At 37.9% G+C, this 24973-nt stretch overlaps 2 protein-coding genes across 9 annotated transcripts in view; both read left to right on the forward strand.

The window, feature by feature from the left end:
• HELLS (helicase, lymphoid specific) overlaps positions 1 to 8860 on the forward strand; it is a 39410-nt gene extending 30550 nt beyond the window's left edge. For both annotated transcript variants that reach the window (XM_053207703.1, XM_015061916.3), the window contains exons 19-23: positions 1419 to 1535; positions 1848 to 2007; positions 4499 to 4595; positions 4674 to 4750; positions 8292 to 8860. In XM_053207703.1, coding sequence (XP_053063678.1) covers positions 1419 to 1535; positions 1848 to 2007; positions 4499 to 4595; positions 4674 to 4750; positions 8292 to 8386 — 546 coding nt within the window. In that variant the 3' untranslated portion in view covers positions 8387 to 8860. The remainder of the gene's footprint in view (positions 1 to 1418; positions 1536 to 1847; positions 2008 to 4498; positions 4596 to 4673; positions 4751 to 8291) is intronic.
• Positions 8861 to 16358: 7498 nt separating this feature from the next.
• The window catches only part of LOC106965832 (cytochrome P450 2C41), a 38889-nt gene continuing 30274 nt past the window's right edge, over positions 16359 to 24973 (forward strand). The window contains exons 1-4 of one of the 7 annotated variants that reach the window (XM_053207382.1): positions 16359 to 16545; positions 22816 to 22833; positions 23698 to 23799; positions 24190 to 24224. Coding sequence is in view for 1 of the 7 variants with exons in the window: in XM_015061917.3 (XP_014917403.1) it covers positions 23632 to 23799 (168 nt within the window). In the remaining 6 variants the exon portion in view is untranslated. The other 6 variants (XM_053207383.1, XM_053207381.1, XM_015061919.3 and 3 more) reach the window with 6 other exon arrangements.

Below are 24973 nucleotides of genomic sequence, written 5' to 3' on the forward strand. Positions count from 1 at the left end.
TTGTAATTCATATCTTGATTTCTAAAGTAATGTTCAGAATAGACCCACAAGTTGATAGACTGAAAACCTTGTAACAGGATCAAAAACCTAAGCATTTTTTAGTTATAATAAGTCTTAGTGATTTTTTTTTTTTTAATGTTTGCTTTTGAGAGAGACAGGGCACAAGCGTGGGAGGGACACAGAGAGAGGGAGACACAGAATCTGAAGCAGACTCCAGGCTCTGGGCTGCCAACACAGAGTCCGATGTCGGGCTCGACCCACAAACCATGAGATTACAACCTGAGCCGAAGTCGGATGCTTAACTGACTTAGCCACCCAGGCACCGCTAAGTCTTAATGATTCTTAAATTATATGTGTCTTTTGGTCCATCTTTACTTCATAATATCCTACTTCACCACCACTGTAAGAATATTGAGGTAACAGGGGCACCTGGGTGTTTTAATTTTTGTTTTTTAATTTTTTAATGTTTATTTTTGAGAGAGAACATGAGTGAGGGTGGGGCAGAGAGAAAGGGAGACAGAATCTGCAGCAGCCTCCAGGCTCAGAATTGTCAGCACAGAGCCTGACGCAGGGCTCAAACTCATGAACCACAAGATTATGACCTGAGCCGAAGTCAGACGCTTAACCGACTGGAGACACCCAGGTGCTCTCTCAGGAACAATTTGTAACCTCACATGTGAAGTAAGCCAGGGAAGCTCATCTGAGCCTTGGTGTCCATGGTTTCCACTGAAGGTTAGTTACATAGGTATGACCTACCTGTGTGACTGGCCTGACTGAACTACTCAGTGTCAAGCCCCTCTGAAGATCAAATTGATAGAGTGCTTCTTAAAGTCCCTGGTTTATTGTCTTAATTTGGGCAGTGGATATGCTTACAATTATTTATTTTGTGGGAAGGAAGTCTTTGATAATTTTACCTCTTTCCAGCAAATTAGTCTTTTTCAGCTTTTTAAAAAAAATTTTTTTTAATGTTTATTTTTGCAAGAGTGACAGAGCATGAGCAGGGGAGGGGTAGAGAGAGAGGGAGACACAGAATCCGTAGCAGACTCCATCCAGGCTCTGAGCTGTCAGTGCACAGCCTGACATGGGGCTCGAACCCACAAGTCATGAGATCATGACCCAAGCCAAAGTCAGACACTTAACGAACTGAGCCACCCAGGTGCCCTGTCTTTTTCAACTGTAATGACTTCTGGGGTTTTCATTATTTTTTTACTCCACATCAAAAATCCTGTAGGTAATGAAGAATTCATACCTAGTTTAGAGAATGCTGGCTTATTATATCCCTTGGCATTGCCTTCCCCCCCTGCCTTTGCTATAAACACATGGTTATAAGATGGTTGCTCCACATGCAACACCATATCCATATTCCAGGCAATAAAAATTTCTTAATTCCTTGGGTCTGTACCCTTTTTTGCTTTTAGATGCACAGCTTCAACACAGATCCAGAGGTGTTTATCTTCTTAGTCAGTACACGAGCTGGTGGCCTGGGCATTAATTTGACTGCAGCAGATACAGTTATCATTTATGATAGTGATTGGGTAAGTCAAAAGTATAGCAATATGCTGATTATATTTCCATTCTGAATTTTTTTTTATCTTTCATTGTATGCTTTGCAATTTTATTTTGAAAAGGTATCCCATTTTAAAACAAAAATCATTATCAAGTACCCTATGTGTAAAGACTTGAACATGTTTTATCATTGAAGTCATTCTAGAGACCTAAAATGAGTTTAAGACACTATTTAAAAGATTCTGATTGGATCATGCATGCATGTGACTTTACCCACATATTATGAGTTTAAGTAACTTTAATATTCAACTGTTAAATGTTATTTTTCTTTTTACTCTAAGAATCCCCAATCTGATCTTCAGGCCCAGGATAGATGTCATAGAATTGGTCAGACAAAGCCTGTTGTTGTATATCGTCTTGTCACAGCAAATACTATTGATCAGAAAATTGTGGAAAGAGCAGCTGCTAAAAGAAAACTGGAAAAGTTGATCATCCACAAAAGTAAATAATACTTTGTAGTACTTTTTTGTTTCAGTTGCCTGTTGTATGTTGTGGGATTTTGTTACTGATATTTTCCTTATTATATTTTTGAAGATTTTTTTTTAAGTGTATTTATTTATTTTGAGAGCAAGAAAGAGCATGAGTCAGGTGAAGGGCAGAGAGAGAATCCCAAGTAGCACTGTCAGCGTAAAGCCCAATGCGAGGCTCAGTCCCATAAACTGTGAGATCATGACATGAGCCAAAACCAGGAGTTGGACGCTTAACTGACTGAGCATCTCAGGCGCCCCTGAAAGATGTTATTTTTAAGTAATCTCACACCCAGTGTGGGACTTGAATTCACAGCCCCAAGATCAAGAGTTGCATGCTCCATTGACTGAGCCAGCCAGGTGCCCCACTGATTTCTTTATAAAAGAAATTAGTACGGGGGCGATTACGTGGCTCAGTCATTGGAGCCTCCAACTCTTGATTTCGGCTCAGGTCATAATCCCAGGGCCATGGGAGTAAGCCCCATGTCAGGCTCTGCGCTGAGAGTGGAGCCTGTTTAGGCTGTCTCTCCTACTGCCCCTCTCCCCCACCCACCTGTGCGCATGCTCTTTCTGTAAAATAAAAAAATATATGAATAAGTACAGCTTGATTAGGATTTTAGTAAGCAGTGGGGAATTTGCAGCTGTAAAGACCTAAACTAGATTGGTGTAACCATAAACACAAAGGAAAAACATTAGTGTCTAGATGAGGAGCAGAGGGGCAAGGAAACCCCTATCCAGGACACTTTTAAAATGCCATATCCTAATCTCTGACATGATGTTAATGCTTATTCTTGATAAGAGATTTGCCTGTCGGAAGGCTTTAAGAAAGTTTCAAGCCTCTTCTTGGAAGTTCAGTATATTAAGTATTAGAATATTGGGGTGCCTGGGTGGCTCAGTTAGTTGAGCATCTGACTTCAGCTCAGGTCATGATCTCATGGTTCATGAGTTTGAGCCCTGTGTTCAACTCTGTGCTGACAGCTCAGAGCCTGGAGCCTGCTTCAGATTCTGTACCCCTCCCCTGCTCATGCTCTGTCTCTGTCTCTGAGTCTCTCTCTCTCTCTCTCAAAAATAAACATTGAAAAAAATTTATTTTAGAATATTAAGGATACACTGAAGTAGTGCTATAAAAACTATTTACTTGATTTAACTTGCTATTTCAAAAAATATGTGGCTCTAGAATGTCCTTTTCATTGTTTCAAATATAATCTTTAAAATACAGTGTTTTAGATTGTGAGAAGTAGGGGAAGTGAAGTAGGTGAGGCATTGGCATTTTATATTCTGTTCCCTAAGATTCCTTGGAGAAGTTTCTGCTTTTATTCATTCAGTATGAAAATCTATTTGGAGAAATTGGCTTCATGGCTACATCACAAAAGTTGAAAACATCTGTTAAGTTGTGAAGCCTAGAGTAATGGGAACATGATGTCAAAAATCACTATTAGTTTATTTTATGCTACTTTTCTTCTTGCTCTTTACTTGCAAATACTTCCTCCAGTGTATCTGACATTGAGGTTAGGTTTTAGAAATCTTTAATTTGACTTCATGGAACATTCAGATTGTAGTTGGAATTTACATTGGAGGAAAAAAGAACTTTTCTAAGAAGATTTTGTGCAAATTAAAAATTTTTCACCTGTGCTGCTTTAGGAATTTGAATGATGAAATGTATTTTCTTTATTGAATATAGTTTAAATTCAGTAAAATTTGTCTAGTTTTATTTTCCCAAGTCTGTTTTCAGTATTTTGAGAAATTAATTTCAAAGAACAATTTGAAAAGAATTTTTAAAATACTGTCAGTGTTTTATTGAGGTATAATATGGATACAGTAAAATAACCAGATCTTAAATGTACAGGTTGATGAATTTTGATAAATGAATACACACAGTGTAACTATCCTCTAGGTCAAGGTAAACAGTTCCATCATCCAAAACCATTTTCCCCTACACCAGTCATTTTCCATGCTCTCTTGTTCCTCACCAGAAGGCAGCCATTGTTCTGATTTTTGTGACACAAATTAGTTTTTCCTTTAACTTCATATGTGGATTCATTTGTATGTATGTAGCTACTACTTTTTTCAGCAGAACATTTTGAGATTCATTTATGTTATATTAGAAGTTAATAGTTTGTCCATTCTTTTGTTGGTTGACATTTAAGTTGTTTTTCAGATCTTGGTTTTTTCTGAATAAGCTGTTCTTGTACAAGTGTTTATGGACACATGCATTTGTTTGTTCTTGGTCTTTGGATGGGTGCATGTTTACTTACAGGAACCTGCTGAATTTTTTCTCCAAGCAGACATACCATTTTACATTTCTACTAGCGAAGTATGAGAGCTGTGATTGCTTTTCTCCTTATCACCACTTGACTTTGCCTATACTTTTTAACATACACCATTCTGATTGGTTTATAATGTAGTATATTTTGGTTTTAAAGGCAATTTTCAATGTTTTGATTTTCTTGAAAATTTTTTTCTAGATCATTTCAAAGGTGGTCAGTCTGGATTAAATCAATCTAAGAACTTCTTAGACCCTAAGGAATTAATGGAATTATTAAAATCTAGAGATTATGAAAGGTAAGATATTTTAATTTAAAAAATGTAATTCATAGTTTTGATTTATCATATGGACTTGAATATTTTGTTTTCTTATAGAGAAGTAAAAGGATCAAGAGAGAAGGTCATTAGTGATAAAGATTTGGAGTTGTTGCTAGATCGAAGTGATCTCATTGGCAAGTAACCTTTTATTTTTCTTTTACTGGAAACTGAAACAGACATGTAAGAAGAGAGAATAGTAATACTTAACGTACCCCTATATGTAATTGATTCAGCCACAATAGTCCACAACATTTAACTAGTCTTTTTTCATTTTGATTCTCTTTTGACAGAATCTTAAAATCATGACATTTTACCCAGGCATTTTACTCAGGCATCTTTTACTGGGAAGAGCAGGTCTTTAAATGTAGCCACTATGTCATTACATTTAAGAGAATTGGCACTAAAACCTTGATATCATCTACTACCCAGGCCATATTCAGATTTCCCCAGTTGTCTCAAATCCTTTTTTACAGTTTGAATCAGGATCCAAATTTCATTGTTTGTTATGACTCTTCTGTAACATCCTTCTCACTTTCATTGTTGCATGTCATAGAGGAAAAGTGGGTTGTCCTATAAAATGACCTATATTTTGAAATTGGCTGATTTTTTTAACCCGTTTTGTGTTCGTTGATTTGTTCCTCAATCTACTTATTTTCAGAAAAGTGATAAATAGCTATGTAAATAGCTCTATAGGCTTAATTAGATCTAGGTTCTGTTTCTTTTTTTTTTTTTTTTTTTTAATTTTTTTTTAACGTTTATTTATTTTTGAGACAGAGAGAGACAGAGCATGAATGGGGGAGGGTCAGAGAGAGGGAGACACAGAATCGGAAACAGGCTCCAGGCTCCGAGCTGTCAGCACAGAGCCCGACGCGGGACTCGAACTCAGGGACCGCGAGATCGTGACCTGAGCCGAAGTCGGCTGCTCAACCGACTGAGCCACCCAGGCGCCCCTAGGTTCTGTTTCTTATGAATACTTTGTAATACTTTGTTCTTTCTCTCTTTGAGAAAAGCACCTATTAGCATTTAATGAGCTCCCTCCACCTGGTTTTAAGCTACCAGGCTCCCCCACATAGACACCCGTAACCTTCTCCACTCTTCCGCTAAAGAGTTTAGCCTTCATGATGACAGATTGTTTTGGGAACTTTCTCTTTCCCGGATGTTTGCAGCCCAATTTCATTTCATCAATGGTAGAATCAGCTCCAGTCTTGTTTTGGGGAGCATTTGTCAGGGTTGATAGGTGGGCAGAGGCTCTGGTTCCTCTGTAAGTGGTAATGCCTCATTCCAACTTTCCCAAAGTAACTTCAGTGATATTTGTTGAAGTGGATCCTGTGGTCATGCCACCAGCATCACCCTGGCCTCCTGGGTACTTCTGGTGTTTGCTGACGCAGTTCACATGGTCCTGAAGTTTCCAGGTCTTCCTTAGTCTAGATGGTATGTCACCAGCTGAGACCAAATAGCTATTGTCATATTTTAAATCCTACCAGGAAGTACTTTTCTGGGTTTCTTATTTTTAGTGAGCTAAGATTGGTCAGGTCATTCAGGTTGATCTTACCAAGTTTTCTGTCTTTTATTAAGCCTGATGATTTTAGTATCCACTGATGATTGTTTTGAACAATTATTACCTTAAGGATTGCAAAATGGTGATTTTCTTGTTTTGTTTTTCCTTTATTAGCCAGAATGAGTCTATTAAGAACTTTTCCCTACCAACTCTGGTTATTCTGAGATATAGTTTATATAGGTGAAGCAGGATAAATTGCTTCTTCTGTTTTTCAGTTTTTAGAATAATGAGTTGATGCCTACATTGGTGACCATAAATTATTTTGAAAACAAATATATTTAAAACTCATCATTCCCTAATTATTTCATAACCTACTGGTAATCTGTGCCCAATTATGTGTATTGTAACTGCGTAGGGGAAATACTGTATAAAGCTATACTACTGCACATCTTTTCCCACCCCTACCTTCAGCACTGTTATGTTGGTAGTGTGGTATTGGTGAAGGCAGGAATATGTTAATACTGTGGAAATAGGGGAAAACTACAAATCCAGGGCCTTTTGATGGGGCAGGGTATCCGGGAAGCCAATTGTTGAACATTTACAAGCACATCACTGCATATAGTCTCATGATATCTTCAGCTTCATTTCAAATAGCTCTTCTTAAAATTGTGTTATTGAGTTGGAAGAATTCTTTATATATTCTAGATACAAGTCCTTTATCAGATATTTGTTTTGCAAATATTTTCTCCCGGTTTATAGCTTATCTTGGATGCTCTTTTTTTTTCCCCCCAACTAAACTGTACACCCAAAATAGGGCTCGAACTCATGACCTGAAATCAAGAGTTAGTTGCATGTTTTACCAACTGAGCTGGCCAGGCATCCCTTATCTTGCACTTTCTTAATTAGTGTGTTTTGAAGGGCAAAACTTTTTAATTTTCATAAAGTCCAGTTTATCTTTTTTTGTTACCACTTACTGTTTTGGTATCATGTGTAAGTAATCTTTGCCTAGCCAAGGTCATGGTGTTTTCTTTTGAGAGTTTTATAGTTTTGGGGCATCTGGGTGGCTCAGTCTGTTAAGCATGCCCCGGGACATTTCTAATCAACAGCTAGGACACCATACCACACTCAAGAACAAATTGTAAATAAATTAACAGGTCAGAACCTAAATGTTAAAAGCAAAACTTTAAAAATACAGGAAAATACATGTATGACTTTAGGACAGGAAAATATTTTTTTTATGTTTGTTTATTTATAGATTGATAGATTTAATTACATTAAAGACTTGTATAAAAACAGATGATACTGGGGTGCCTGGGTGGTTCAATCAATTAAGCTTCGGACTTCAGCTCAGGTCACAATCTCATGGCTAGTGGATTTGGGCCCCGCATCGGGCTCTGTTCTGACAACCCCGAGCCTGGATCCTACTTTGGATTCTGGGTCTCCATCTCTCTCTTCCTGTCTCTCTCAAAAATAAACATTAAAAAATTTTTTTAAAGCAGATGATACTGTAAACAGATTAGAGACAAACCACAGAAATATATTTGCAACACCTAACAGATAAGGAAGTGTTTATCACATATAGATAACTAAAAGTCAACAAGAGAAAAGGACAACGTGAGTAGGCAGGAAAGTGGCCAGGGAACATATTAAAGATGCTTTAGCTTCCTAAGAAATCAGAGTAATGCCACTCAACACCAGTAGAGATTTCATTCCATAGCTATCATTGACAAAAATGTAAAAGACCACATGTTATCAGCTGGGGTGTGTATTAATATAAATTTTCATGGTATCATGCTTTCCAGCCTTTAACAAATATTAGGCTTTTGGTATTTTTTAGACATCTTCTGAAAATGTAATTCACACTGTTTCCCTATACTTAATATATCTTAAATTCAACAGAAGTGATTTTGATTAGCAAACTGATATTTGTTCCTTGGAGGCCAGTTCTCATTATATTAAGAGTACATTTTACTTTCTGGCTTTTGTTACATTGACTATTAATGATTGAGGAATAAAGTGGCTCACATTTTTGTGGTTTTTTAGGTTTTGGACAGATGACTCTTTTCATAACAACATATTGGACATTTCTTTTAATATTCTTTTTTAGGTTCTTATACTTTTTAAAAAATAAATACTTGTTTAAAAAAATAAAAAACATTTATGTATTTTTCTCTTAGATCAAATGAATGCCTCAGGACCGATTAAAGAGAAGATGGGGATTTTCAAGATACTAGAAAATTCTGAGGATTCCAGTCCTGAATGTTTGTTTTAAATTGGAACTAAAGACTGCCCTTAAAGTTCTTGTTTACATCTAGTGATTTACCTGTATTGGTTTTAAAATCCAGATTATCCGCTTTACTTTTTTGGTTGTATCAGTTTACATAATGAAACTTGTACCATTGCATAATTAATAGATGGTAATTTTCTGAGCCTTATTAAGAACAAAGAAGTACTCATAGTAAGTTTAAATTTTTCCGTTAATTTTTTGGGCTCGGTAATATTCTTGGGTACAGGCTGATGTGTACTTAACAATTGCCAGATTTATACAGTCTTCCTGTGGAAGTTTAAAGTCTTTCCCCCCTTTTAGGAGTACAGTTCATGGGTTTGGGGTACTTCATTTATGGAGTAGGCTTTTGATGGGGGAATGATTGGGATTATGCTTTCTGGTGTTTAAATAAGAAATTGTTTGGTTTTAGAGTCTATTTCTATAAAATAAATTGCCAAATAAATGTTTGTTATATGATGATCTCAGATTCCCACCCCCCACCCCCCCCAGGAAAATAATGGTTCAGGTGAAGTAATAGCAGAAGTCTGGACTGGCATTGTGACTCAGTATTATTATGTTGACTTGATTTTTATTCATTAGTAGTACTATACAGATACGTCATATGAAGATTACAACTGGACATTGGTTAATGCAGAGAAGGCTCTCAGAGAAACTGTAGGGTCTTGACCAAAAAAGCCAGAAGTTGAACGTGGTAATATATTGTGCAAAACAAGAATATAACGAGAGCAAAGACCTTGAAAATGTATATATAGTAGGAGGAGTAAATCGTACCAGAGAGAAGAAAACAAGATGTAGGAATGAAATTCCTATGAAATTCATAGTATATAGTAGAGGAATATAAAAGCCAAAATGGGAACAATTTAGGGCTTGTATGTCAGATTGTAAGGAAGAGAGGTCCTGAATGCTCCCTGAACCATACATTTCTGTGTAGGTTGTTTGTCTCTCGCGAAAATGTTATTGTATTCAATATAGATTAGATTATCTCTGCCTTAGGGTAATCAAACTAGGACTTAGAAGGAAAATTGTTCTGAGAGAATATTCAAATGAACAGACTACAGAGCAGGTGTGTTTTTTAAGTGGGAATGTTTACCAGTCGGTCATGCTGGCTAATCATACCTGTAACTTGGTTGTTTAGTAGTCCTACTAAGTTTCCCTAGTCTGTTCTAAATTGTGCAAGAATAGGACAGGAATTTGACAACAGTGCCGTGCAAATGGCAACCAGACAATAAATGGTGTCTCAAGGTGTTACTTGAGCATTTAACTTGGATATAGGCACAGGTTACAGGATTACATTTTCCAGTGACTGTTTCATGGGTTTACTTCTGTTCTTACATCTGTAAGATGTAACCCCTCCCTCTTATCTTGTTCCCTGTTGGCCCTTAGAAAATAGAAATAATCAGAAAAGAACTTGCAAAAGTTGCTACCACTGTACCTGTGAATCTACCAGCATCTGTGCTCATGAGTCCTCCTTTCCTGTTACTATGGATATATCCTCCTGTCTGGAGCCAACAGAAATGCCTCATTTCTCTTTTATAAAAAGCTCCTTGAAAAATTGTCTGTATTTACAATTGATGATATAGGGCTGTGTTTCTCATAATGAAATCTGTGGACATAGCTCAAGAATTTTAGCTTTTATGTGCATATTCATTTTAATCAAATCTAAAAATTCATACAACACAGACAATTATTTTTGTTTCTCCTCTTCCATTTTTTTTTCCTAGATCTGTTCCAGTCAGATTTTCATCCCCTTCTGTCCATTGGAACAGTTCTTACTGAGGTCTGTCACCTCGGTTTGCTTGGTCTTTAAGCTACAGTGTAACCTCCTAAACAATGTCCTTAGTTTGCTAATTTCTAGCGAACACATTGGCCTGGTTTTCCTTCCTACTTCTCTGATTCCTCCTTGTCCCCTTTGCTATTTCTTTTTTATGTCTTTGACCCCTAGACATTAGAACGTCCCAAGCAGAGCTTAGGGCTCCCTTGATGGTCTTAGCTGCTTTAAGATACTGCTTTAAGTTACTGCTTTAAGTAGATGGCTCAGATTTCTTTATATCTCTAGCCAGAATTCTTTCCCCTGAACTCATATCCAGCTGACTACTTGACATGTTTAATTGGTTGCCTGATAACTCAGACTATCCCAAATCTGAGCTTCTGAGCTTGTACTCCACCTGTTGAGACTGTTAGAAACCATGCATTTATTTTCCAGCTTCCATAATCTTGTGTTGCCATCTCTTCTCTTCTGGGAGTTTTAATACCTCTTTCATCCTATTATGTTATCTTATTTCTAGATTTTAGTAAGGAAGGGGCAGAAGGGAACAGATGTTCTCACTCTGTGATGCTGAAACATACTCTCTGCTTTGTCTCACATACTCTTTGTCTCAAAGAATATTCTCAAACAGGGCTTGTCTTCCTTCGGTTGATCATTGTCATGAAAAATACTAGCTTTTTTATTGTTCAGTCTTCCATATCCTTAGGCAGGCAGTTCCTTATGTGTTCAAAGGTGTAGTGAAAGTGATACTTGAACATTTCTAATCTAAGCAAACATGTTTGATAGTGTCTTTCACTAATATCTTAGTAATTATATTCTTTTAAATCTTAGCGGTTTGAAGTAATACTTTATGGGAAGACTGAAAAGTAATAACATTTATGAGAAGTAATAACGTTTATAATCAAAACATTAGGTACTTCTATTAGTTTTAAGGTCTATACTCAAATTATTTTGGTTTTGAGCTTCTTTTTAAATTAATGCTAGTTAAGTTTTTATGATCCTGTTTGCTGTATTAGCCAGTACATCTCTGCAAATAACATGTTTTTTATTACTTCACTATCAATTATGGTTACTAAATTAAGCCCAAGGAATCATACTTAGGAGAAAAATTTAAAAAGACTTTTTTAATGTTTGTTTATTTTTGAGAGAGAGACAAGGTGCGAGCGGGGAGGGACGGAGAGGGGTGGGGAGACACAGAATCTAAAGTAGGCTCCAAGCTCTGAGCTGTCAGCACAGAGCCTGATGCAGGGCTCAAACCCACGAACCATGAGATCATGACATGAGCTAAAGTCAGATGCTTAACCATCTGAGCCATCCAGACACTCCAGGAGTAAAATTTTTAACAAATCTCTTTTGCTGTTCAGTTCTTTGGAGTCATTTATGGTCCTGACTTGATTTAACTACCATTACTGTTACATTCGGAGAAGATGTCGTTTCTTATCAAAATCTAGTGAAGCTTGTGTTTCCATTATACACATTTACATCCCTAATGTAGCTAATAATGCTAATTCTAAATAGGTTTTGATTAGAAATTAAAATAATTTATAAAAATATTTTTATATTTTTTCAAAATCTTATATACTTTTGGCAAACTAAGCTTAAACTACCACATAATGTAGTCCAATTGTGCATGAATAGGACAGGAGTTTGACAACAATGCCAAGCAAATGGCAACCAGACAATAAATGGTGTCTCAAGGTGTTACTTGAGCATTTAACTCCAGGATATAGGCGGCTATACTTGATGGTAAAGTTGTTTGGTCATTCGTGTGATCTAGAATTAGCTTGTGTAAATTTTTAGATTTGATTGAAATGAATACACAGGGGTGCATGAGTGGTTCAGTCGGTTAAGCATCTCCCTTTGGCTCGCATCATGATCTTGCTGTCCGTGAGTTTGAGCCCCATGTTGGGCTTTGTGCTGACAGCTCAGAGCCTAGATTCTGTCTCCCTCTCTTTCTGCCCCTCCCCCATTCATGCTCTTTCTCTGTCTCTTAAAAATAAAAATTAATGTTAAAAAAAATAACATTTATAAAATAAAGTATGCCTGTCTTCATGCTTAGTACTCTAACAACATCCACCCAATTAAGGTGGTCAAATGAAGGTTTCATTCCTCTGAGCTTTAAAAAGCTATTTAATGAAATATGAAAATAGCATAATCATTAGAGAAATATGACAAATATCTTTTACTTCTTATGAAGGTGTTACTTTTTTCAGGAGAGTACGGAAATCTTAAGTGTTGAGTTGTATACACAGGTTTCCACTGTGTGACTGCCAATCCGTATTACCATCTAGTGTTCCTAGCATCTCAGAAGGCTCTCTCTTCCTCCTAATTAAACCCTACCCCATGGTAACCACTCTTGTAATATTTGTCATCATGAACTAGTTCTATCTATGCCAGGTACATGCATTAGTGAAGTTTGGTAACATTAAGTTAGTAAAAAGCATTTCCTGCAGGACAGATGAAAAAAAAAAGAACCTCTGGTGAGAACAGATCTGTTACATTTATATTGCCTGTCTTCCTCTTCTGTGTACCATTTATTACTGGATTTTGAATAAGGATTGTGTGTTTTGCCACCCCAAACACTTATTTATTTTAAGAGCAAGAGAGGGACAGAATCCCAAGCAGGCTATGCGCTGTCAGCACAGATCCTGATGTGGGGTCAATCTCTTGAACCATGAGATCATGGCCTGAGCCAAAATCAAGAGTTGGATACTTAACCACCTGAGCCACCCAGGTGCCCCACTTAAGTTTATTTCTCTGGTTACTTGAAAGATACAAGATGAATCCTATCTTACTGTTTTATCAAAATGAGCTCTGTGACCTGACTACTTTGTGCTGCAGAACCAGGCACAGACTCACGTGGGAGCACTGGGTGCATGCGGCTTTCCTTCACCCTATTTCTCTCAGTTTCAAGGTTGTTCCTATTTGTTCCTCCATCTTCCGTTGAACCCTTTTTGTACCAGTAGTAGTAGGGTACAAGAGAGAAGTGATATTAGAATATTAGATAACTTGGCACAAGATAATTTAATCCTTCCATGAAAGAGAATGGGAAGTTTAAGATCTGAGTGGACTCTAACAGAGGCACCAGCAATGCCAGAGATAACCAGAAATTTACAATTCATCAGTTCATAATTCATCGATGCATTATTATTTGGATTTGATGTTTGGTCATGTTCCTCACTCAGATATTTGCACGGTTGGCTCCTTGGCATTCAAGTCTCAGCTCACAGTTCACTTTAGAATGAATGTCCCTCATCTATCCCTTCCTCCTGCCAAAGAATCTTGCTCTTTCCCATCTGTCAGCCTCTCATCTCATCATTGGGTACTTTGTCTTGTTCACTGCATAAAAGAGCATGTTGGAAACATGAAGCAAGAATAAAGTTACAAAGAAGAACCAGATGGACACACCAGATTAAAAACTATTATTGACTGTTTCCTGGAATTAAATATGAAGGACCTCCTGTTGAATTAGTTTAGTTTACCAGGTGCTAGACAGAAAGGATAAGGAAAACTACACCTGGATGCATTGTAGATAAAATAACCTCAAAGAGAATCATTTAAAACTAGATAGGTCATTCACAGAGGAACAAAGATCAGTAGACAGGCACATGTTTTAACAAAAATAGACCATAAAATTTTCAATGTGTTGAAATTCCAACCTAAAGTTTTAAATCCATCCTTTGCCAGCCAATCATAATAGGCGGTTAAAACTGAAAGAAGAGAGAAGTGATGTAATTTGAGTTTATTTTGAGAGACCGTGCAAGTCAGGGACGGGCCACCAAACCCTCCCTGGGGTAAGGATGTTCTTAATCTGCCATGTTTGGCTAACCCTCCATAAGGATGCCCTCTTTATTCTCTTCAAATCTTGGTCCCGTTGCAAGGTAGCCGTATCTTCTGCATTAATACTCTCACTCAAAACTTTCCTATTTCATGAATAAACAATCTCCATAATAAAAATGCAAAGAAATTAAAATGGACATAAGGCTTGAAAGGACAGTTAACAATGTAAAGCACATGGAGTATGAAAAAGTAATCATTTAATCATATACCAAAGAAACACTAATGAAAAGCACGATGAGCTACTAGTCACCACAAAAAAACATTAAAGACTGAAAATCCGTGAAGGTGTAGAGAAATTAGGACTCTGGGGGCGTCTAGGTGGCTCAATCAGTTAAGCATCTGACTTCAGCTCAAGTTATGATCTGCTTCATGGTTTCTCTCCCTCCTGCCCCTCCCCCACTCGAGCTTTTTTCTCTAAATAACCTAAAAAAAAAAAAAACTAGAACTCTCATACTCTGCTGGGGAGAATGTCACAAGTTACACCCACTTAGGAAAGGACAGGCAAACATTCATGTGATCTCTGCCAGCTAAGGGTTGAAATGCCAGCACCTTCCTCCCAGGCTACTGTTATCAGGAGGCCTGACTCATCTGGGCACCACAGGAAGGTAAGTTCAGAGGTTCAGGGAACATGGGGTCACTCCTCTGCGCTTGTTTCTACATCTGTACACAGAGCTCCCAGTTTCCCAAAACTGGAGAGCTGTTCCAGACCATGAGTTTGGCTCCCGCTACACGGGCAAACCTCCCAGGAGTATGTGCTTTTCCACCAGGGTGTTTTAAGTTAACTTATTTTGAGAGAGAGTGAGCGTGCACAAGCAGAAGGAGAGAGAGAGAATCCCAAGCACTGTCAGCACAGAGCCTGATATGAGGGTTGAACCCACTGAGATCATGACCTAAGCTGAAATGAAGTCAGCTGCTTAATGACTGAGCCCAGGCACCCTTCCACCAGGATTTTAAACTACTTGGGGGAACTTTCTGCAGAGTCCACATAATTCACTGGGCATCCAGAAAAGGAAAAGTGCATACATTTTTGTATGAAAGATTCTGATTTTTAGAGCCTTAAATATTTTGTCAAAATTTCTTTTAACTTTTTTGCCTTTTTAATTTGTTTCAAGCTGCATTATTGTTCCTTTTTACATGTCATAAATGCTCTCAAGTATTAAGTGGCACAAAGTGTCTTCATTGAATGTTATCTCTGTTCTAGCACAGTGAATACATCCATTGTTAGTGTTTTAAAATTATTGTGCAATATTGCTTTTGGTGCCTTTGATCCAAATATTTATTTAGGAATTACAAAATTTGTTGGGCGCCTAGGTAGCTCAATCAGTTAAGCCTCAGACTGTTGATTTTGGATCAGGTCACCATATTGCAGTTTGTGGGTTTGAGCTCCACATTGGGCTCTGTTGTTGATGGTGTGGAGCCTACTTGAGATTCTCCCTCTTTCTCTGCCCCACCCCTGCTCTTGCTCTCTCAAAATAATCTTTTTAATTTATTTTTTTAATTTACATCCAAATTAGCATATAGTGAAATAACGATTTCAGGAGTAGAATCCAGTGATTCATCCCCTATGTATAACAACCCAACAAGTGTCCTCAATGCCCCTTACCATTTAGTCCATCACCCCAACAACCCCTCCAGCAACCCTCAGTTTGTTCTCTGTATTTAAGAGTCTCTTAAGTTTTGTCCCCCTCCTTGTTTTTATATTATTTTTGCATATTTGTCTTTCTCTAATTTTGCTTAGCATAGTACCCTCAAGTTCCATCTACATAGTCGCAAATGGCAAAATTTTATTCCTTTTGATTGCTGAGTAATACTCCATTGTGTGTGTACACCACATCTTTATTCATTCATCAGTCAATGGACATTTGGGCTCTTTCCATACTTTGACCATTGTTGATAGTGCTGCTGTAAACATTGGGGTGCATGTGCCCCTTGGAAACAGCACACCTATATCCTTTGGATAAATACCTAGTAGTGCTATTGCTGGGTTGTAGGGTAGTTCTATATTAAATTTTTTGAGGAAACTCCATACTGTTTTCCAGAGTGGCTGCACCAGTTTGCATTCCTAATCCTTTCTCCACATCCTCGCCAACATTGTTGTTGCCTAAATTGTTAATGTTAGCCATTCTGACTGGTGTGAGGTGGTATCTCATTGTGGTTTTAATTTGTATTTCCCTGATGATGAGTGATGTTGAACATTTTTTCATGTGTCTTAGCCATCTGGATGTCTTCTGTGGAGAAATGTCTATTCGTGTCTTTTGCCCATTTCTTCACTGGATTATTTGGGGTTTTTTTTGGGTGTTGAGTTTGATGAGTTCTTTATAGATTTTGGATACTAACCCACTGTTTTTTTAATGTTTAGCTTTGAGAGAGAGACAGAGTGCAAGTGGGGGTAGGAGCAGCGAGAGAGGGAGGCACAGAATCTGAAACAGGCTCCAGACTCTGAGCTGTCAGCACAGAGCCTGACACAGGACTCAAACTCAGGAAAGGTGAAATCATAACTGGGGCCGAAGTTGGATGCTTAACTGACTGAGCCACCCAGGTGCCCCTGGACACTAACCCTTTATTTCATATGTCAAATGAAATATCTTCTCCTATTCCGTATGTTGTCTTTTAAGTTTTGCTGGTTGTTTCTTTTGCAGTGCAGAAGTCTTTTTATCTTGATGAGATCCCAATAGTTCATTTTTGCTTTTGTTTCCCTTGCCTCCGGAGACTTGTTGAGTAAGAAGTTGCTGTGGCCGAGGTCAAAGAGGTTTTTGCATGCTTTCTCCTCTAGGTTTTTGATGGCTTCCTGTCTTATGTTTAGGTCTTTCATCCATTTTGAGTTTATTTTTGTGTATGGGGAAGAAAGTGGTCCAGGTTCATTTTTCTGCATGTCATAGTCCAGTTTTCCCAGCACCATTTGCTGAAGAGACTGTCTTTATTCCATTGGATATTCTTCCCTGTTTTGTCAAAGATTAGTTGGTCATACGTTTGTGGGTCCATTTCTGGGTTCTCTATTCTATTTCATTGGTTTGAGTGTCTGTTTTTGTGCCAGTACCTTACTGTCTTAATGATTACAGCTTTGTAATACAGCTTGAAGTTCAGATTGTGATGCCTCCAGCTTTGGTTTTCTTTTTCAGGATTGCTTTGGCTTTTGAGGGTCTTTTCTGGTTCTATACAAATTTTAGAATTGTTTGTTCTAGTTCTGTGAAGAATGCTGGTTTTGTTTTGATAGGGGTTGCATTGAATATGTAGATTGCTTTGGGTAGTATCGACATTTTAACATTATTCTTTCAATCCATGATCATGGAATATGTTGTGCATTTTTTGTGTCTCCTTCAATTTCTTTCATAAGCTTTCTATACTTTTCAGTATAGATTTTTCACCCCTTTGGTTAGGTTTATTCCTAGGTATTTTATGGTTTTTGGTGAAATAAACTTTTTTTTTTTTTTTAATGTTTATTTTTGAGAGAGACAGAGCATGAGCAGGGGCTTGGCAGCGAGAGAGAGAAAGGGAGACACAGAATCTGGAGCAGGCTCCAGGCTCTGAGCTGTCAGCACAGAGCCTGACACGGGGCTTGAACCCATGAACCATGAGACCATGATCTGAGCCGAAGTTAGATGCTTAACCCAGACACTCCAATAAATTAAAAAAAAAAGGGGGAATTGCAAAATTTGCAAGCAATTGCTCTGTTTACTTCATACTTTGTTTTTATTCTGAAATGGGATTATAGGAAATAATCTATATTACACTATTTAATTCTTTTAATGGTTGAGGATCTTTTGTTGTCCAAAGTGGTGAATTTTTAGTGTTACACAGTCATCTGCTATTAACACTAAAATTACATCACTCCTTGGGGTGCCTGGGTGGCTCAGTCGGATGCATGATTCCATAATGATATATAAATACCATTGAAAATTTGATGACTAGTTCTATAGTTTCAAAGGGTCTACCCTCAAAATATTTCTTAGTTACAAATGCTATTAAAATAATTTTAATGGAAGAGACTGCCAAAACACTCCTAAGTAATCAAAGTGAACACCCGTAATGGGCAGATGGAAATTGTTTGTCACCTAATAGGATGCAATAAGAAGAAAAAACATTCTGTGGTATTCATATCAAAGATGCATAACCTGCAGACACCTGGCTGGCTCTGTCGGTGGGGTGTGCAACTCTCGATCTTGAGGTAGTAAGTTCGAGCCCCATGTTGGGTGTAGAGATTACTTAAAATATTTTTTAAAAAAGATGCATAATCTGAATCTAATCATGAGGAAATCCCAGACAAGCCGACACTGAGGGACATTTTACAAATGTATTCTTCAAGAGTGGCAGGGTCATGGAAGTCAAAAGGCTGAGGAACTATTCCAGACTGAAATAGATTAAGGAGACTTGACAACTATTTGCAACATGTGATTATGGTTTCTGAACGGAACATAAAGAACATTATGGGGACTTTTTGATGAAACATTAGTAGAAATAGGGATTGAGTGGTTCTAATGCATCATTTAGTTTCCTGATTTTGAAATTTGTATTATGGTTATGGGAGAATTGCATTGCTTTTAGGAAACACATACCAAAATATTTCAGTTTTGGAACTTTAGGTCAGCAATTTTACTCAAATGTTCAAAATAAATAAAATTCTTTGTACATAGTTCAAACTTTTCTATACCCTTAGGGTTATTAAGAGTAAGTATATAAAAATATACATATGAAACCAGCAATGGGCTCATATCTAAGCTAAACAAACCCTTCACAAAAGAAGAATTGGCATTGCCAATGGACATCTGAGAAAGTGCTCAGCAACATGAAGCTTCATGAAAATGTGAATTAAAACTACATGAGTTATTAACATACATGTCAGAATGGCTAAAATGAAAATAAGCTGAATATATTTAGTATTGCCAAGAAAGTAGAGCTACTGGCAATCTTATTGTAACATTTTTCAACCATTTGAATAATTCTTTGGCAGCATTTACTAAAAAAGAACACCTGCATTGCCAGCAATTATACTTGTAGATTATACTGAACAGAAATCCAATACATTGGGATACAAAAAAGCCACCTATAGGAGTGTTAGTAACAGCACTATTCATAATAGCCTCAGACTAGAATCAACCCATATGTCCATTGCAATGCAATGGAAAAAAAACTGGAATAGTTATAAAATAAGACACTGTAATAAAGCCTACCAAGTGCTATCTACAACATCAAGTGAAGAAGCTCAATACTAAAAAATAATGTATGATTTCATTCATATGAAGCTCACAAACTAACATTTTGCCTTATATAAAGGCAAAAACTAACCTTTGATGTGATATTGGACACATTTAGAGAAGGGGAAGGTACTGAATAGGAGGAGGCATAAAGGGGCTTCTGGGGTCCTGGCAAAATTAATTTTCTTGGCCTGTGTGTTGGTTTCACTGTGTATGTTCAGATGATAATTCACTGAGCTGAACTTTTAGAACTTTATATTCTGCTTCAATGAAAGGTTTATTTAAAAAGAAATAATTTTTTCCTTTTTTTAATTTAATGTTTATTTTAGAGAGAGTGCATGAGCGTGAGTAGGGGACAGGCAGAGAGAGAGAGGGAAAATAGAGGATCCAAAGCCGGTTCTGCACTGTGATGTGGGGCTCGAACTCAGGGACTGTAAGATTATGACCTGAGCCAAAGTCAGAGGCTTAACTGACTGAGCCACCCAGGCGCCCTTAAAAAGAAAAACTTTTTTTTGAAGTTTTGTTTTTAATGTTTTGTTTTATTTTTGAGAGAGAGACAGAGACAGAGTGTGAGCAGGGGAGGGGCAGAGAGAGAGACACAGAACTTGAAGCAGGCTCTGCGCTGTCAGCACAGTGCACAACATGGGGCTCGAACCCACCAATTGTGAGACCATGACCTGAACTAAAGTTGGACGTTCAACCAACTGAGCCACCCAGGCATCCCAAGAAGAAACTATTTTAATTAACACTTCTGTCCTGAGGTCTATAGTACTCTGACTGTGGAGGGCTTTATGCTGATGCCTCCCTGACCATCTATTTGGGCAGTGATGGGAAATCACTTCAGTGTGTGGTGTCCCTGAACTGGGACTTTTTTTTTTTTTTTTTTTTTTTTTTAGGTTTATTTTGAGAGAGAGTGAGCAGGGGAGAGGCAGAGAGAGAGGGAAAGATCCCAAGGAGGTTCTGCATTGTCAGTGTAGAGCCCGACATGGGGCTTGAATTCATGACCATGAGATCCTGACCTGAGCTGAAATCAAGAGTGGGACGCTTAACCAACTGAGCGACCCACGCACCCTAAGGTGGATTCTAAGTAGAGGTCTTGTACTTGATGGGCTGGTGATACTTCACCTCACCAAGTCACCAATCCCTTACTCCAAAAACTAACGTAGGTATTACACTAGGGATTTCTGATCCCTTCTATCTTGAATCATCTGTCACTCATTTTGTAAAAAGAGAAAGGGCGAGGCAGGAGCCTCAGCAAGAGGGAGGAGGAGCAAAGAAGGGACACCCATCTCCCAAGTAATAAAATGATTGCTTTAAAGAGAGCCAGGGGGAGGTGGTGCCTGGCTGGCTCATTTGGTAGAGTGTGTGACTCTTGATCTCAGGGTCATGGGTTCAAGTGCCACCTAGGGTGTTGGAGCCTATTTAAAAAAAGGAAGAAAGAAAAAAAAAAAAAACTATGGAGTTCATTAGGTAGTGTGCTCTTTTAAATCTAGAGGTATGTGAGTCAGCAAATTTGCCTCTGCCCTTAATAAATTATGAAGGTTCACCAAGACCTGGACTCAAATGCTAAAGGTTACAAATCTTTTCTGACTCCTGTTTTAACCAACCTGTGCTGCCATAATTGACTCAAATGTTTATTTAAAAGTCACTGGGTGGGGTAAGTGCTGGCATAGTGAATCATACTCAGTATATATACATTCAATAAACATAGGAAACTTGCTTGAACTGAGTGTTTTTCTTATATGGAAGCACGCACCTCTCAGGGCGTGTGGGGCCTGAGCTCTGCCACCTGCAGTCTGTGTGTCCTTGGCAAAGGAGCTAAAACCCTGAGGCCCAACTCCCTCAGCCCTAAAATGGAAATAATTTTATCTTAGGCAAAGGTAACTGAATGTATCAAAAGAGAGATGATAGGGGCTTCTGGGTGGCTCAGTCGGTTAAGCGTCTGACTTCAGGCCCAGGTCATGATCTCACAGTTTGTGGGTTTGAGCCCTGCATTGGGTTCTGTGCTGACTGCTCAGAGCCTGGAGCCTTCTCCAGATTCTGTGTCTCCTCTCTCTGCCCCTCTGCCCGTTGCACTCTGTCTCTCTCTGTCTCTCTCTCTCTCAAACATTAAAAAAATTAAAAAGATGACAGATGTCAAAATTCCATAAATTTTCAATATTCCTGTAAATATGAGGGATAAAACATTGTGTGAGTGGGGTCTTGGTAAAACTTTAGTAAAAGAGCTTGGAAATATCTGCACTAGTCAGTTTAGAACAGATATGATATTTGCAGAACATCCCTTTGTACAAGCATTACTATTAGTGATCTGATAACATACATCTCTTATTCCAGTGATATCTAGATCCTCATGACCACTGAATGTCATCTGTTCAGGTCTGCATGCTGTGTTGGTTCTGTGGGGTTTTGTTTGTTTGTTTGTTTTGTTTGTTTTTAAGATTTGATTTTTAAGTAATCTCTACACCCAATGTGGGGCTGAAACTTCCAACCCTAAGATCAGAGTCACATGCTTTACCAATTGAGCAAGCCAGGTGCCCCAATTCTGTGCGTCTGTATAGTGAATCCCCTGGTTCCCATTCCCATTCACTGAATCCATGCCTTTTGTTTTAAAGTCTTCCATTTCTTGCCATGCATACTTCATTCCGTTATTTCTGACAATGCCAGGCCACAAAAAGCAACAGAAGCAGCTATGTCTGGAGGTGACTGTGAGGTGGGGGAAACCATAGCTTCCCAAGTCTTGCTCCCTAAGTTCTGAGATTGGCTCTTTTTTCAGTTACCTGAGCAAGTTTTACCTCTGTGGTTATGAGGAAGGGAGAATCCCTATCTTTTATTTTTTTCTCTTGAGAACTTACAGCCCTGTTGTCCTTGGAATCAAATAAATAAAGGCTTCTATTTAGTGAAGTCTATTATTTTGTGAACAGTCAATGAGGTGTACATACAGAGGAACTAATGCTTTGGGGCTTGGTTTTGTTTTCCTATCATTGTTGAGGCAACCGGTGGATCGTATGTATCACATATAGGCACAGTGGGCATCAAAAGATCTCAGTTCAAATCCCCTTTTTGTCACTTATGAGCTGTGCAACACTGAATGGGTCTCCTGTTGTCTTCAAATTTCCCTTTCTCCATTTGTAAAATTAAAATTCCTTTTTCCAGTATTTGGGGGAGCAAGAGTTTGATGGTAAATATGGTATTTATGGTAATATGGTAAATGTAAAAAAAAAAACCCTTTGGATTGCAAGTAACTTGTTCTGTGAGTGTTCTACAAGATGCACAAACATTTTTAATAAATTTTAACTTGATAAATGAGTGATGTCTTGCAATACAAGTAGTAAGTGACACTGAATGTCACATGATCACAACTGAGAAAATGGTTCTCTCTCTCTCTCTCTCTCTCTCTCTCTGTCACTGTGGGGTTGTGGATGATCACCAATGCAATGTCACATTTCTGTGAAATCCTCAAAAGGAGGCAAAAGCAAGTGTCATTGGATAGGTTTCTTGTTAAAGTTGCATGAAAAGAGAAAGATTCCATTGGGCCAATAGATATCACTGATTCTGTTAGTGATGGTGAAAGTTGTCCTACACAATAACCCTCCTCTCTCTTGTCTCCCTCCTACCAGCCACAAAGGTTTTCAAAGGTAAGTGCAAGTTAATTTGTTTATTTTCTTTATATTTTGTATTTTCTTTATTATTCTGTATTATATTACAGTACTGTAATCATTTTTGTGTGAATATTTTTGGATTGTGGAACAAATTATCTGAGTTTCCATTATTTCTTATGGGGAAATTTAGTTTGATATACAAGTGCTTTGGATTACTTCCAGAACAAAAAACGCTCCCAAACCAAGGTTTTACTGTATAAATTTACTTAATTACTTGTTACATGTTTGGACATTTAAGAGTTACATTACCTAGTTTATGTTTAAATAGTTGTAATGTTAGTGCAGTACACTAAAATATTTCAAAAGGCTTTCATTTTCTAGGACAAAATATACTATAGTGTTTGATAAAGCATTAAAGGATAAACTTTTTTATATGCAAGGATTTCCCCCCCAAATCATAAATTCACAAACTGGTCATTACTCAAAATCCAGAATATTTTTCAGTTTTTGTGATCAAATAATTTACTTCGCTGGCTCTCAATCAGAACCATCTAGAGTGTTTAAAAGAAAAAAAGAAAAGAAAAAGAAAAACATTCCCTGGGCTCCAACCCAGACCTTTTAGAACAGAATCTCCAGGGCATGGCATTAGAAGCAAAAGAAGAGTAAAGTACCCCATACTTTTATCTTTATCAGTGGGCCAAAGTCCCTTTAAGAGAGAGATGAAAGTAAATCTAGCTGATTGGTTACCTTATAAACATCACAGGTGGAATTAGCAGTGAGTGTACAGAAGCTTTAGACTTTAAGCTCACAGTTGTCTAAGAAGAGAACACTTCCATGGATCCATTTGTGATTCTGGTGCTCTGTCTCTCCTGTTGCCTTCTCCTTTCTCTCTGGAAACAGAACACTGGGAAGGGGAAGCTCCCGTCTGGCCCTCATCCTCTTCCTTTTATTGGAAATATCCTACAGGTAGATGTGAAGAACATCGGCAAATCCTTATGCAATGTAAGTATGCTTTATGCTCCTCCAGCAGTTTGCAAAGGGTATGTACATTAACCTCTGCTTTTAAATAAAATATCTTTATGAGAATGTATTAAATTATAGTATATTAAAATAAAAACATCAAGATATATCTATAAAGCAAATATTCCTTGCGGAGTATTGTCAAGAATAGTGGAATAAGGGGTGCCTGGCTGGGTCAGTCAGTAGAGCGTGCGACTCTTGATCTCAGGGTCATGAGTTTGAGCCCCACAATGGGTGTAGAGATCACTTTTAAAAAATAGTGTAATAAAATAATGTTTTCTATGAATAGAGAAATATTTAGGTCATTCTTTGGTATCATCAAAATAATCAAATGGCAAAAGTGAGGAATGTTGCTGCCCTTCTTTGTTTCAGAGACATTTGGTATGACTTCTGGCTGGAGGTAAACGGTAAGGGAGATAGTTTGTGATTGGGGACTTCATTCGAGAAGTCATCTACTATATAGACTGTGTGTTTTATTCAGAATAGTCATGAAAATTGAACTCTGAAGAAGCAAATTGTGCCTGATGTCAAGGAAGTAGTTTTGAATAGTAGTTCATTTGCATGAGTGAATGAAAGAAAAAAATCCTTGGGGCCTGCTGGATGGTAACAGAATCCCTTTGGATTCTGTACAGAACTGCTGTCTGTACCCCAAATGCTGCAAGAAAGAAGTAATTCTCCTTCTATGAGATGCTGGCCTCTGTGATGCTGGCTCTCTTTTTATGTTAGTAATAGCAGCAGATCTCAAAGTGGAGTGGGCCTTAGCATCATCTGTGGTGATTTTTTAAAAAAAATACATAATTCTAGTGTACATCGTAAGGCTACAGAGATAGAATCTCCAGGGGATGAGCTTTACAGATGATCCTGAAACCATCAGCTTGGTATTGGTCCCCAGGTAGGCACTGGGGACTGGTAAATTGCTCAGGCATCAGAGGTGTGCCAAGCAGGGTTGAAACTGGGGTGTTCTGTTATTAGACACTGGAAATATATAGGAAATTCTTTGAACTTCAGTCTCTCTATACAACAGGGTAAATAAACCTCGCTCAAGGTGTTGCTGTGATGGCTAGTTGTAATAATCTGAGTAATAATAGTCTGGGCCATTGCCTGTCACATCAGTGGCCCTCTCTATGTGTCGGCTGTAACAATCTTATTTATACAT

This window comes from Acinonyx jubatus, chromosome D2 (genome assembly GCF_027475565.1).
Source record: "Acinonyx jubatus isolate Ajub_Pintada_27869175 chromosome D2, VMU_Ajub_asm_v1.0, whole genome shotgun sequence".
NCBI lineage: Eukaryota > Metazoa > Chordata > Mammalia > Carnivora > Felidae > Acinonyx > Acinonyx jubatus.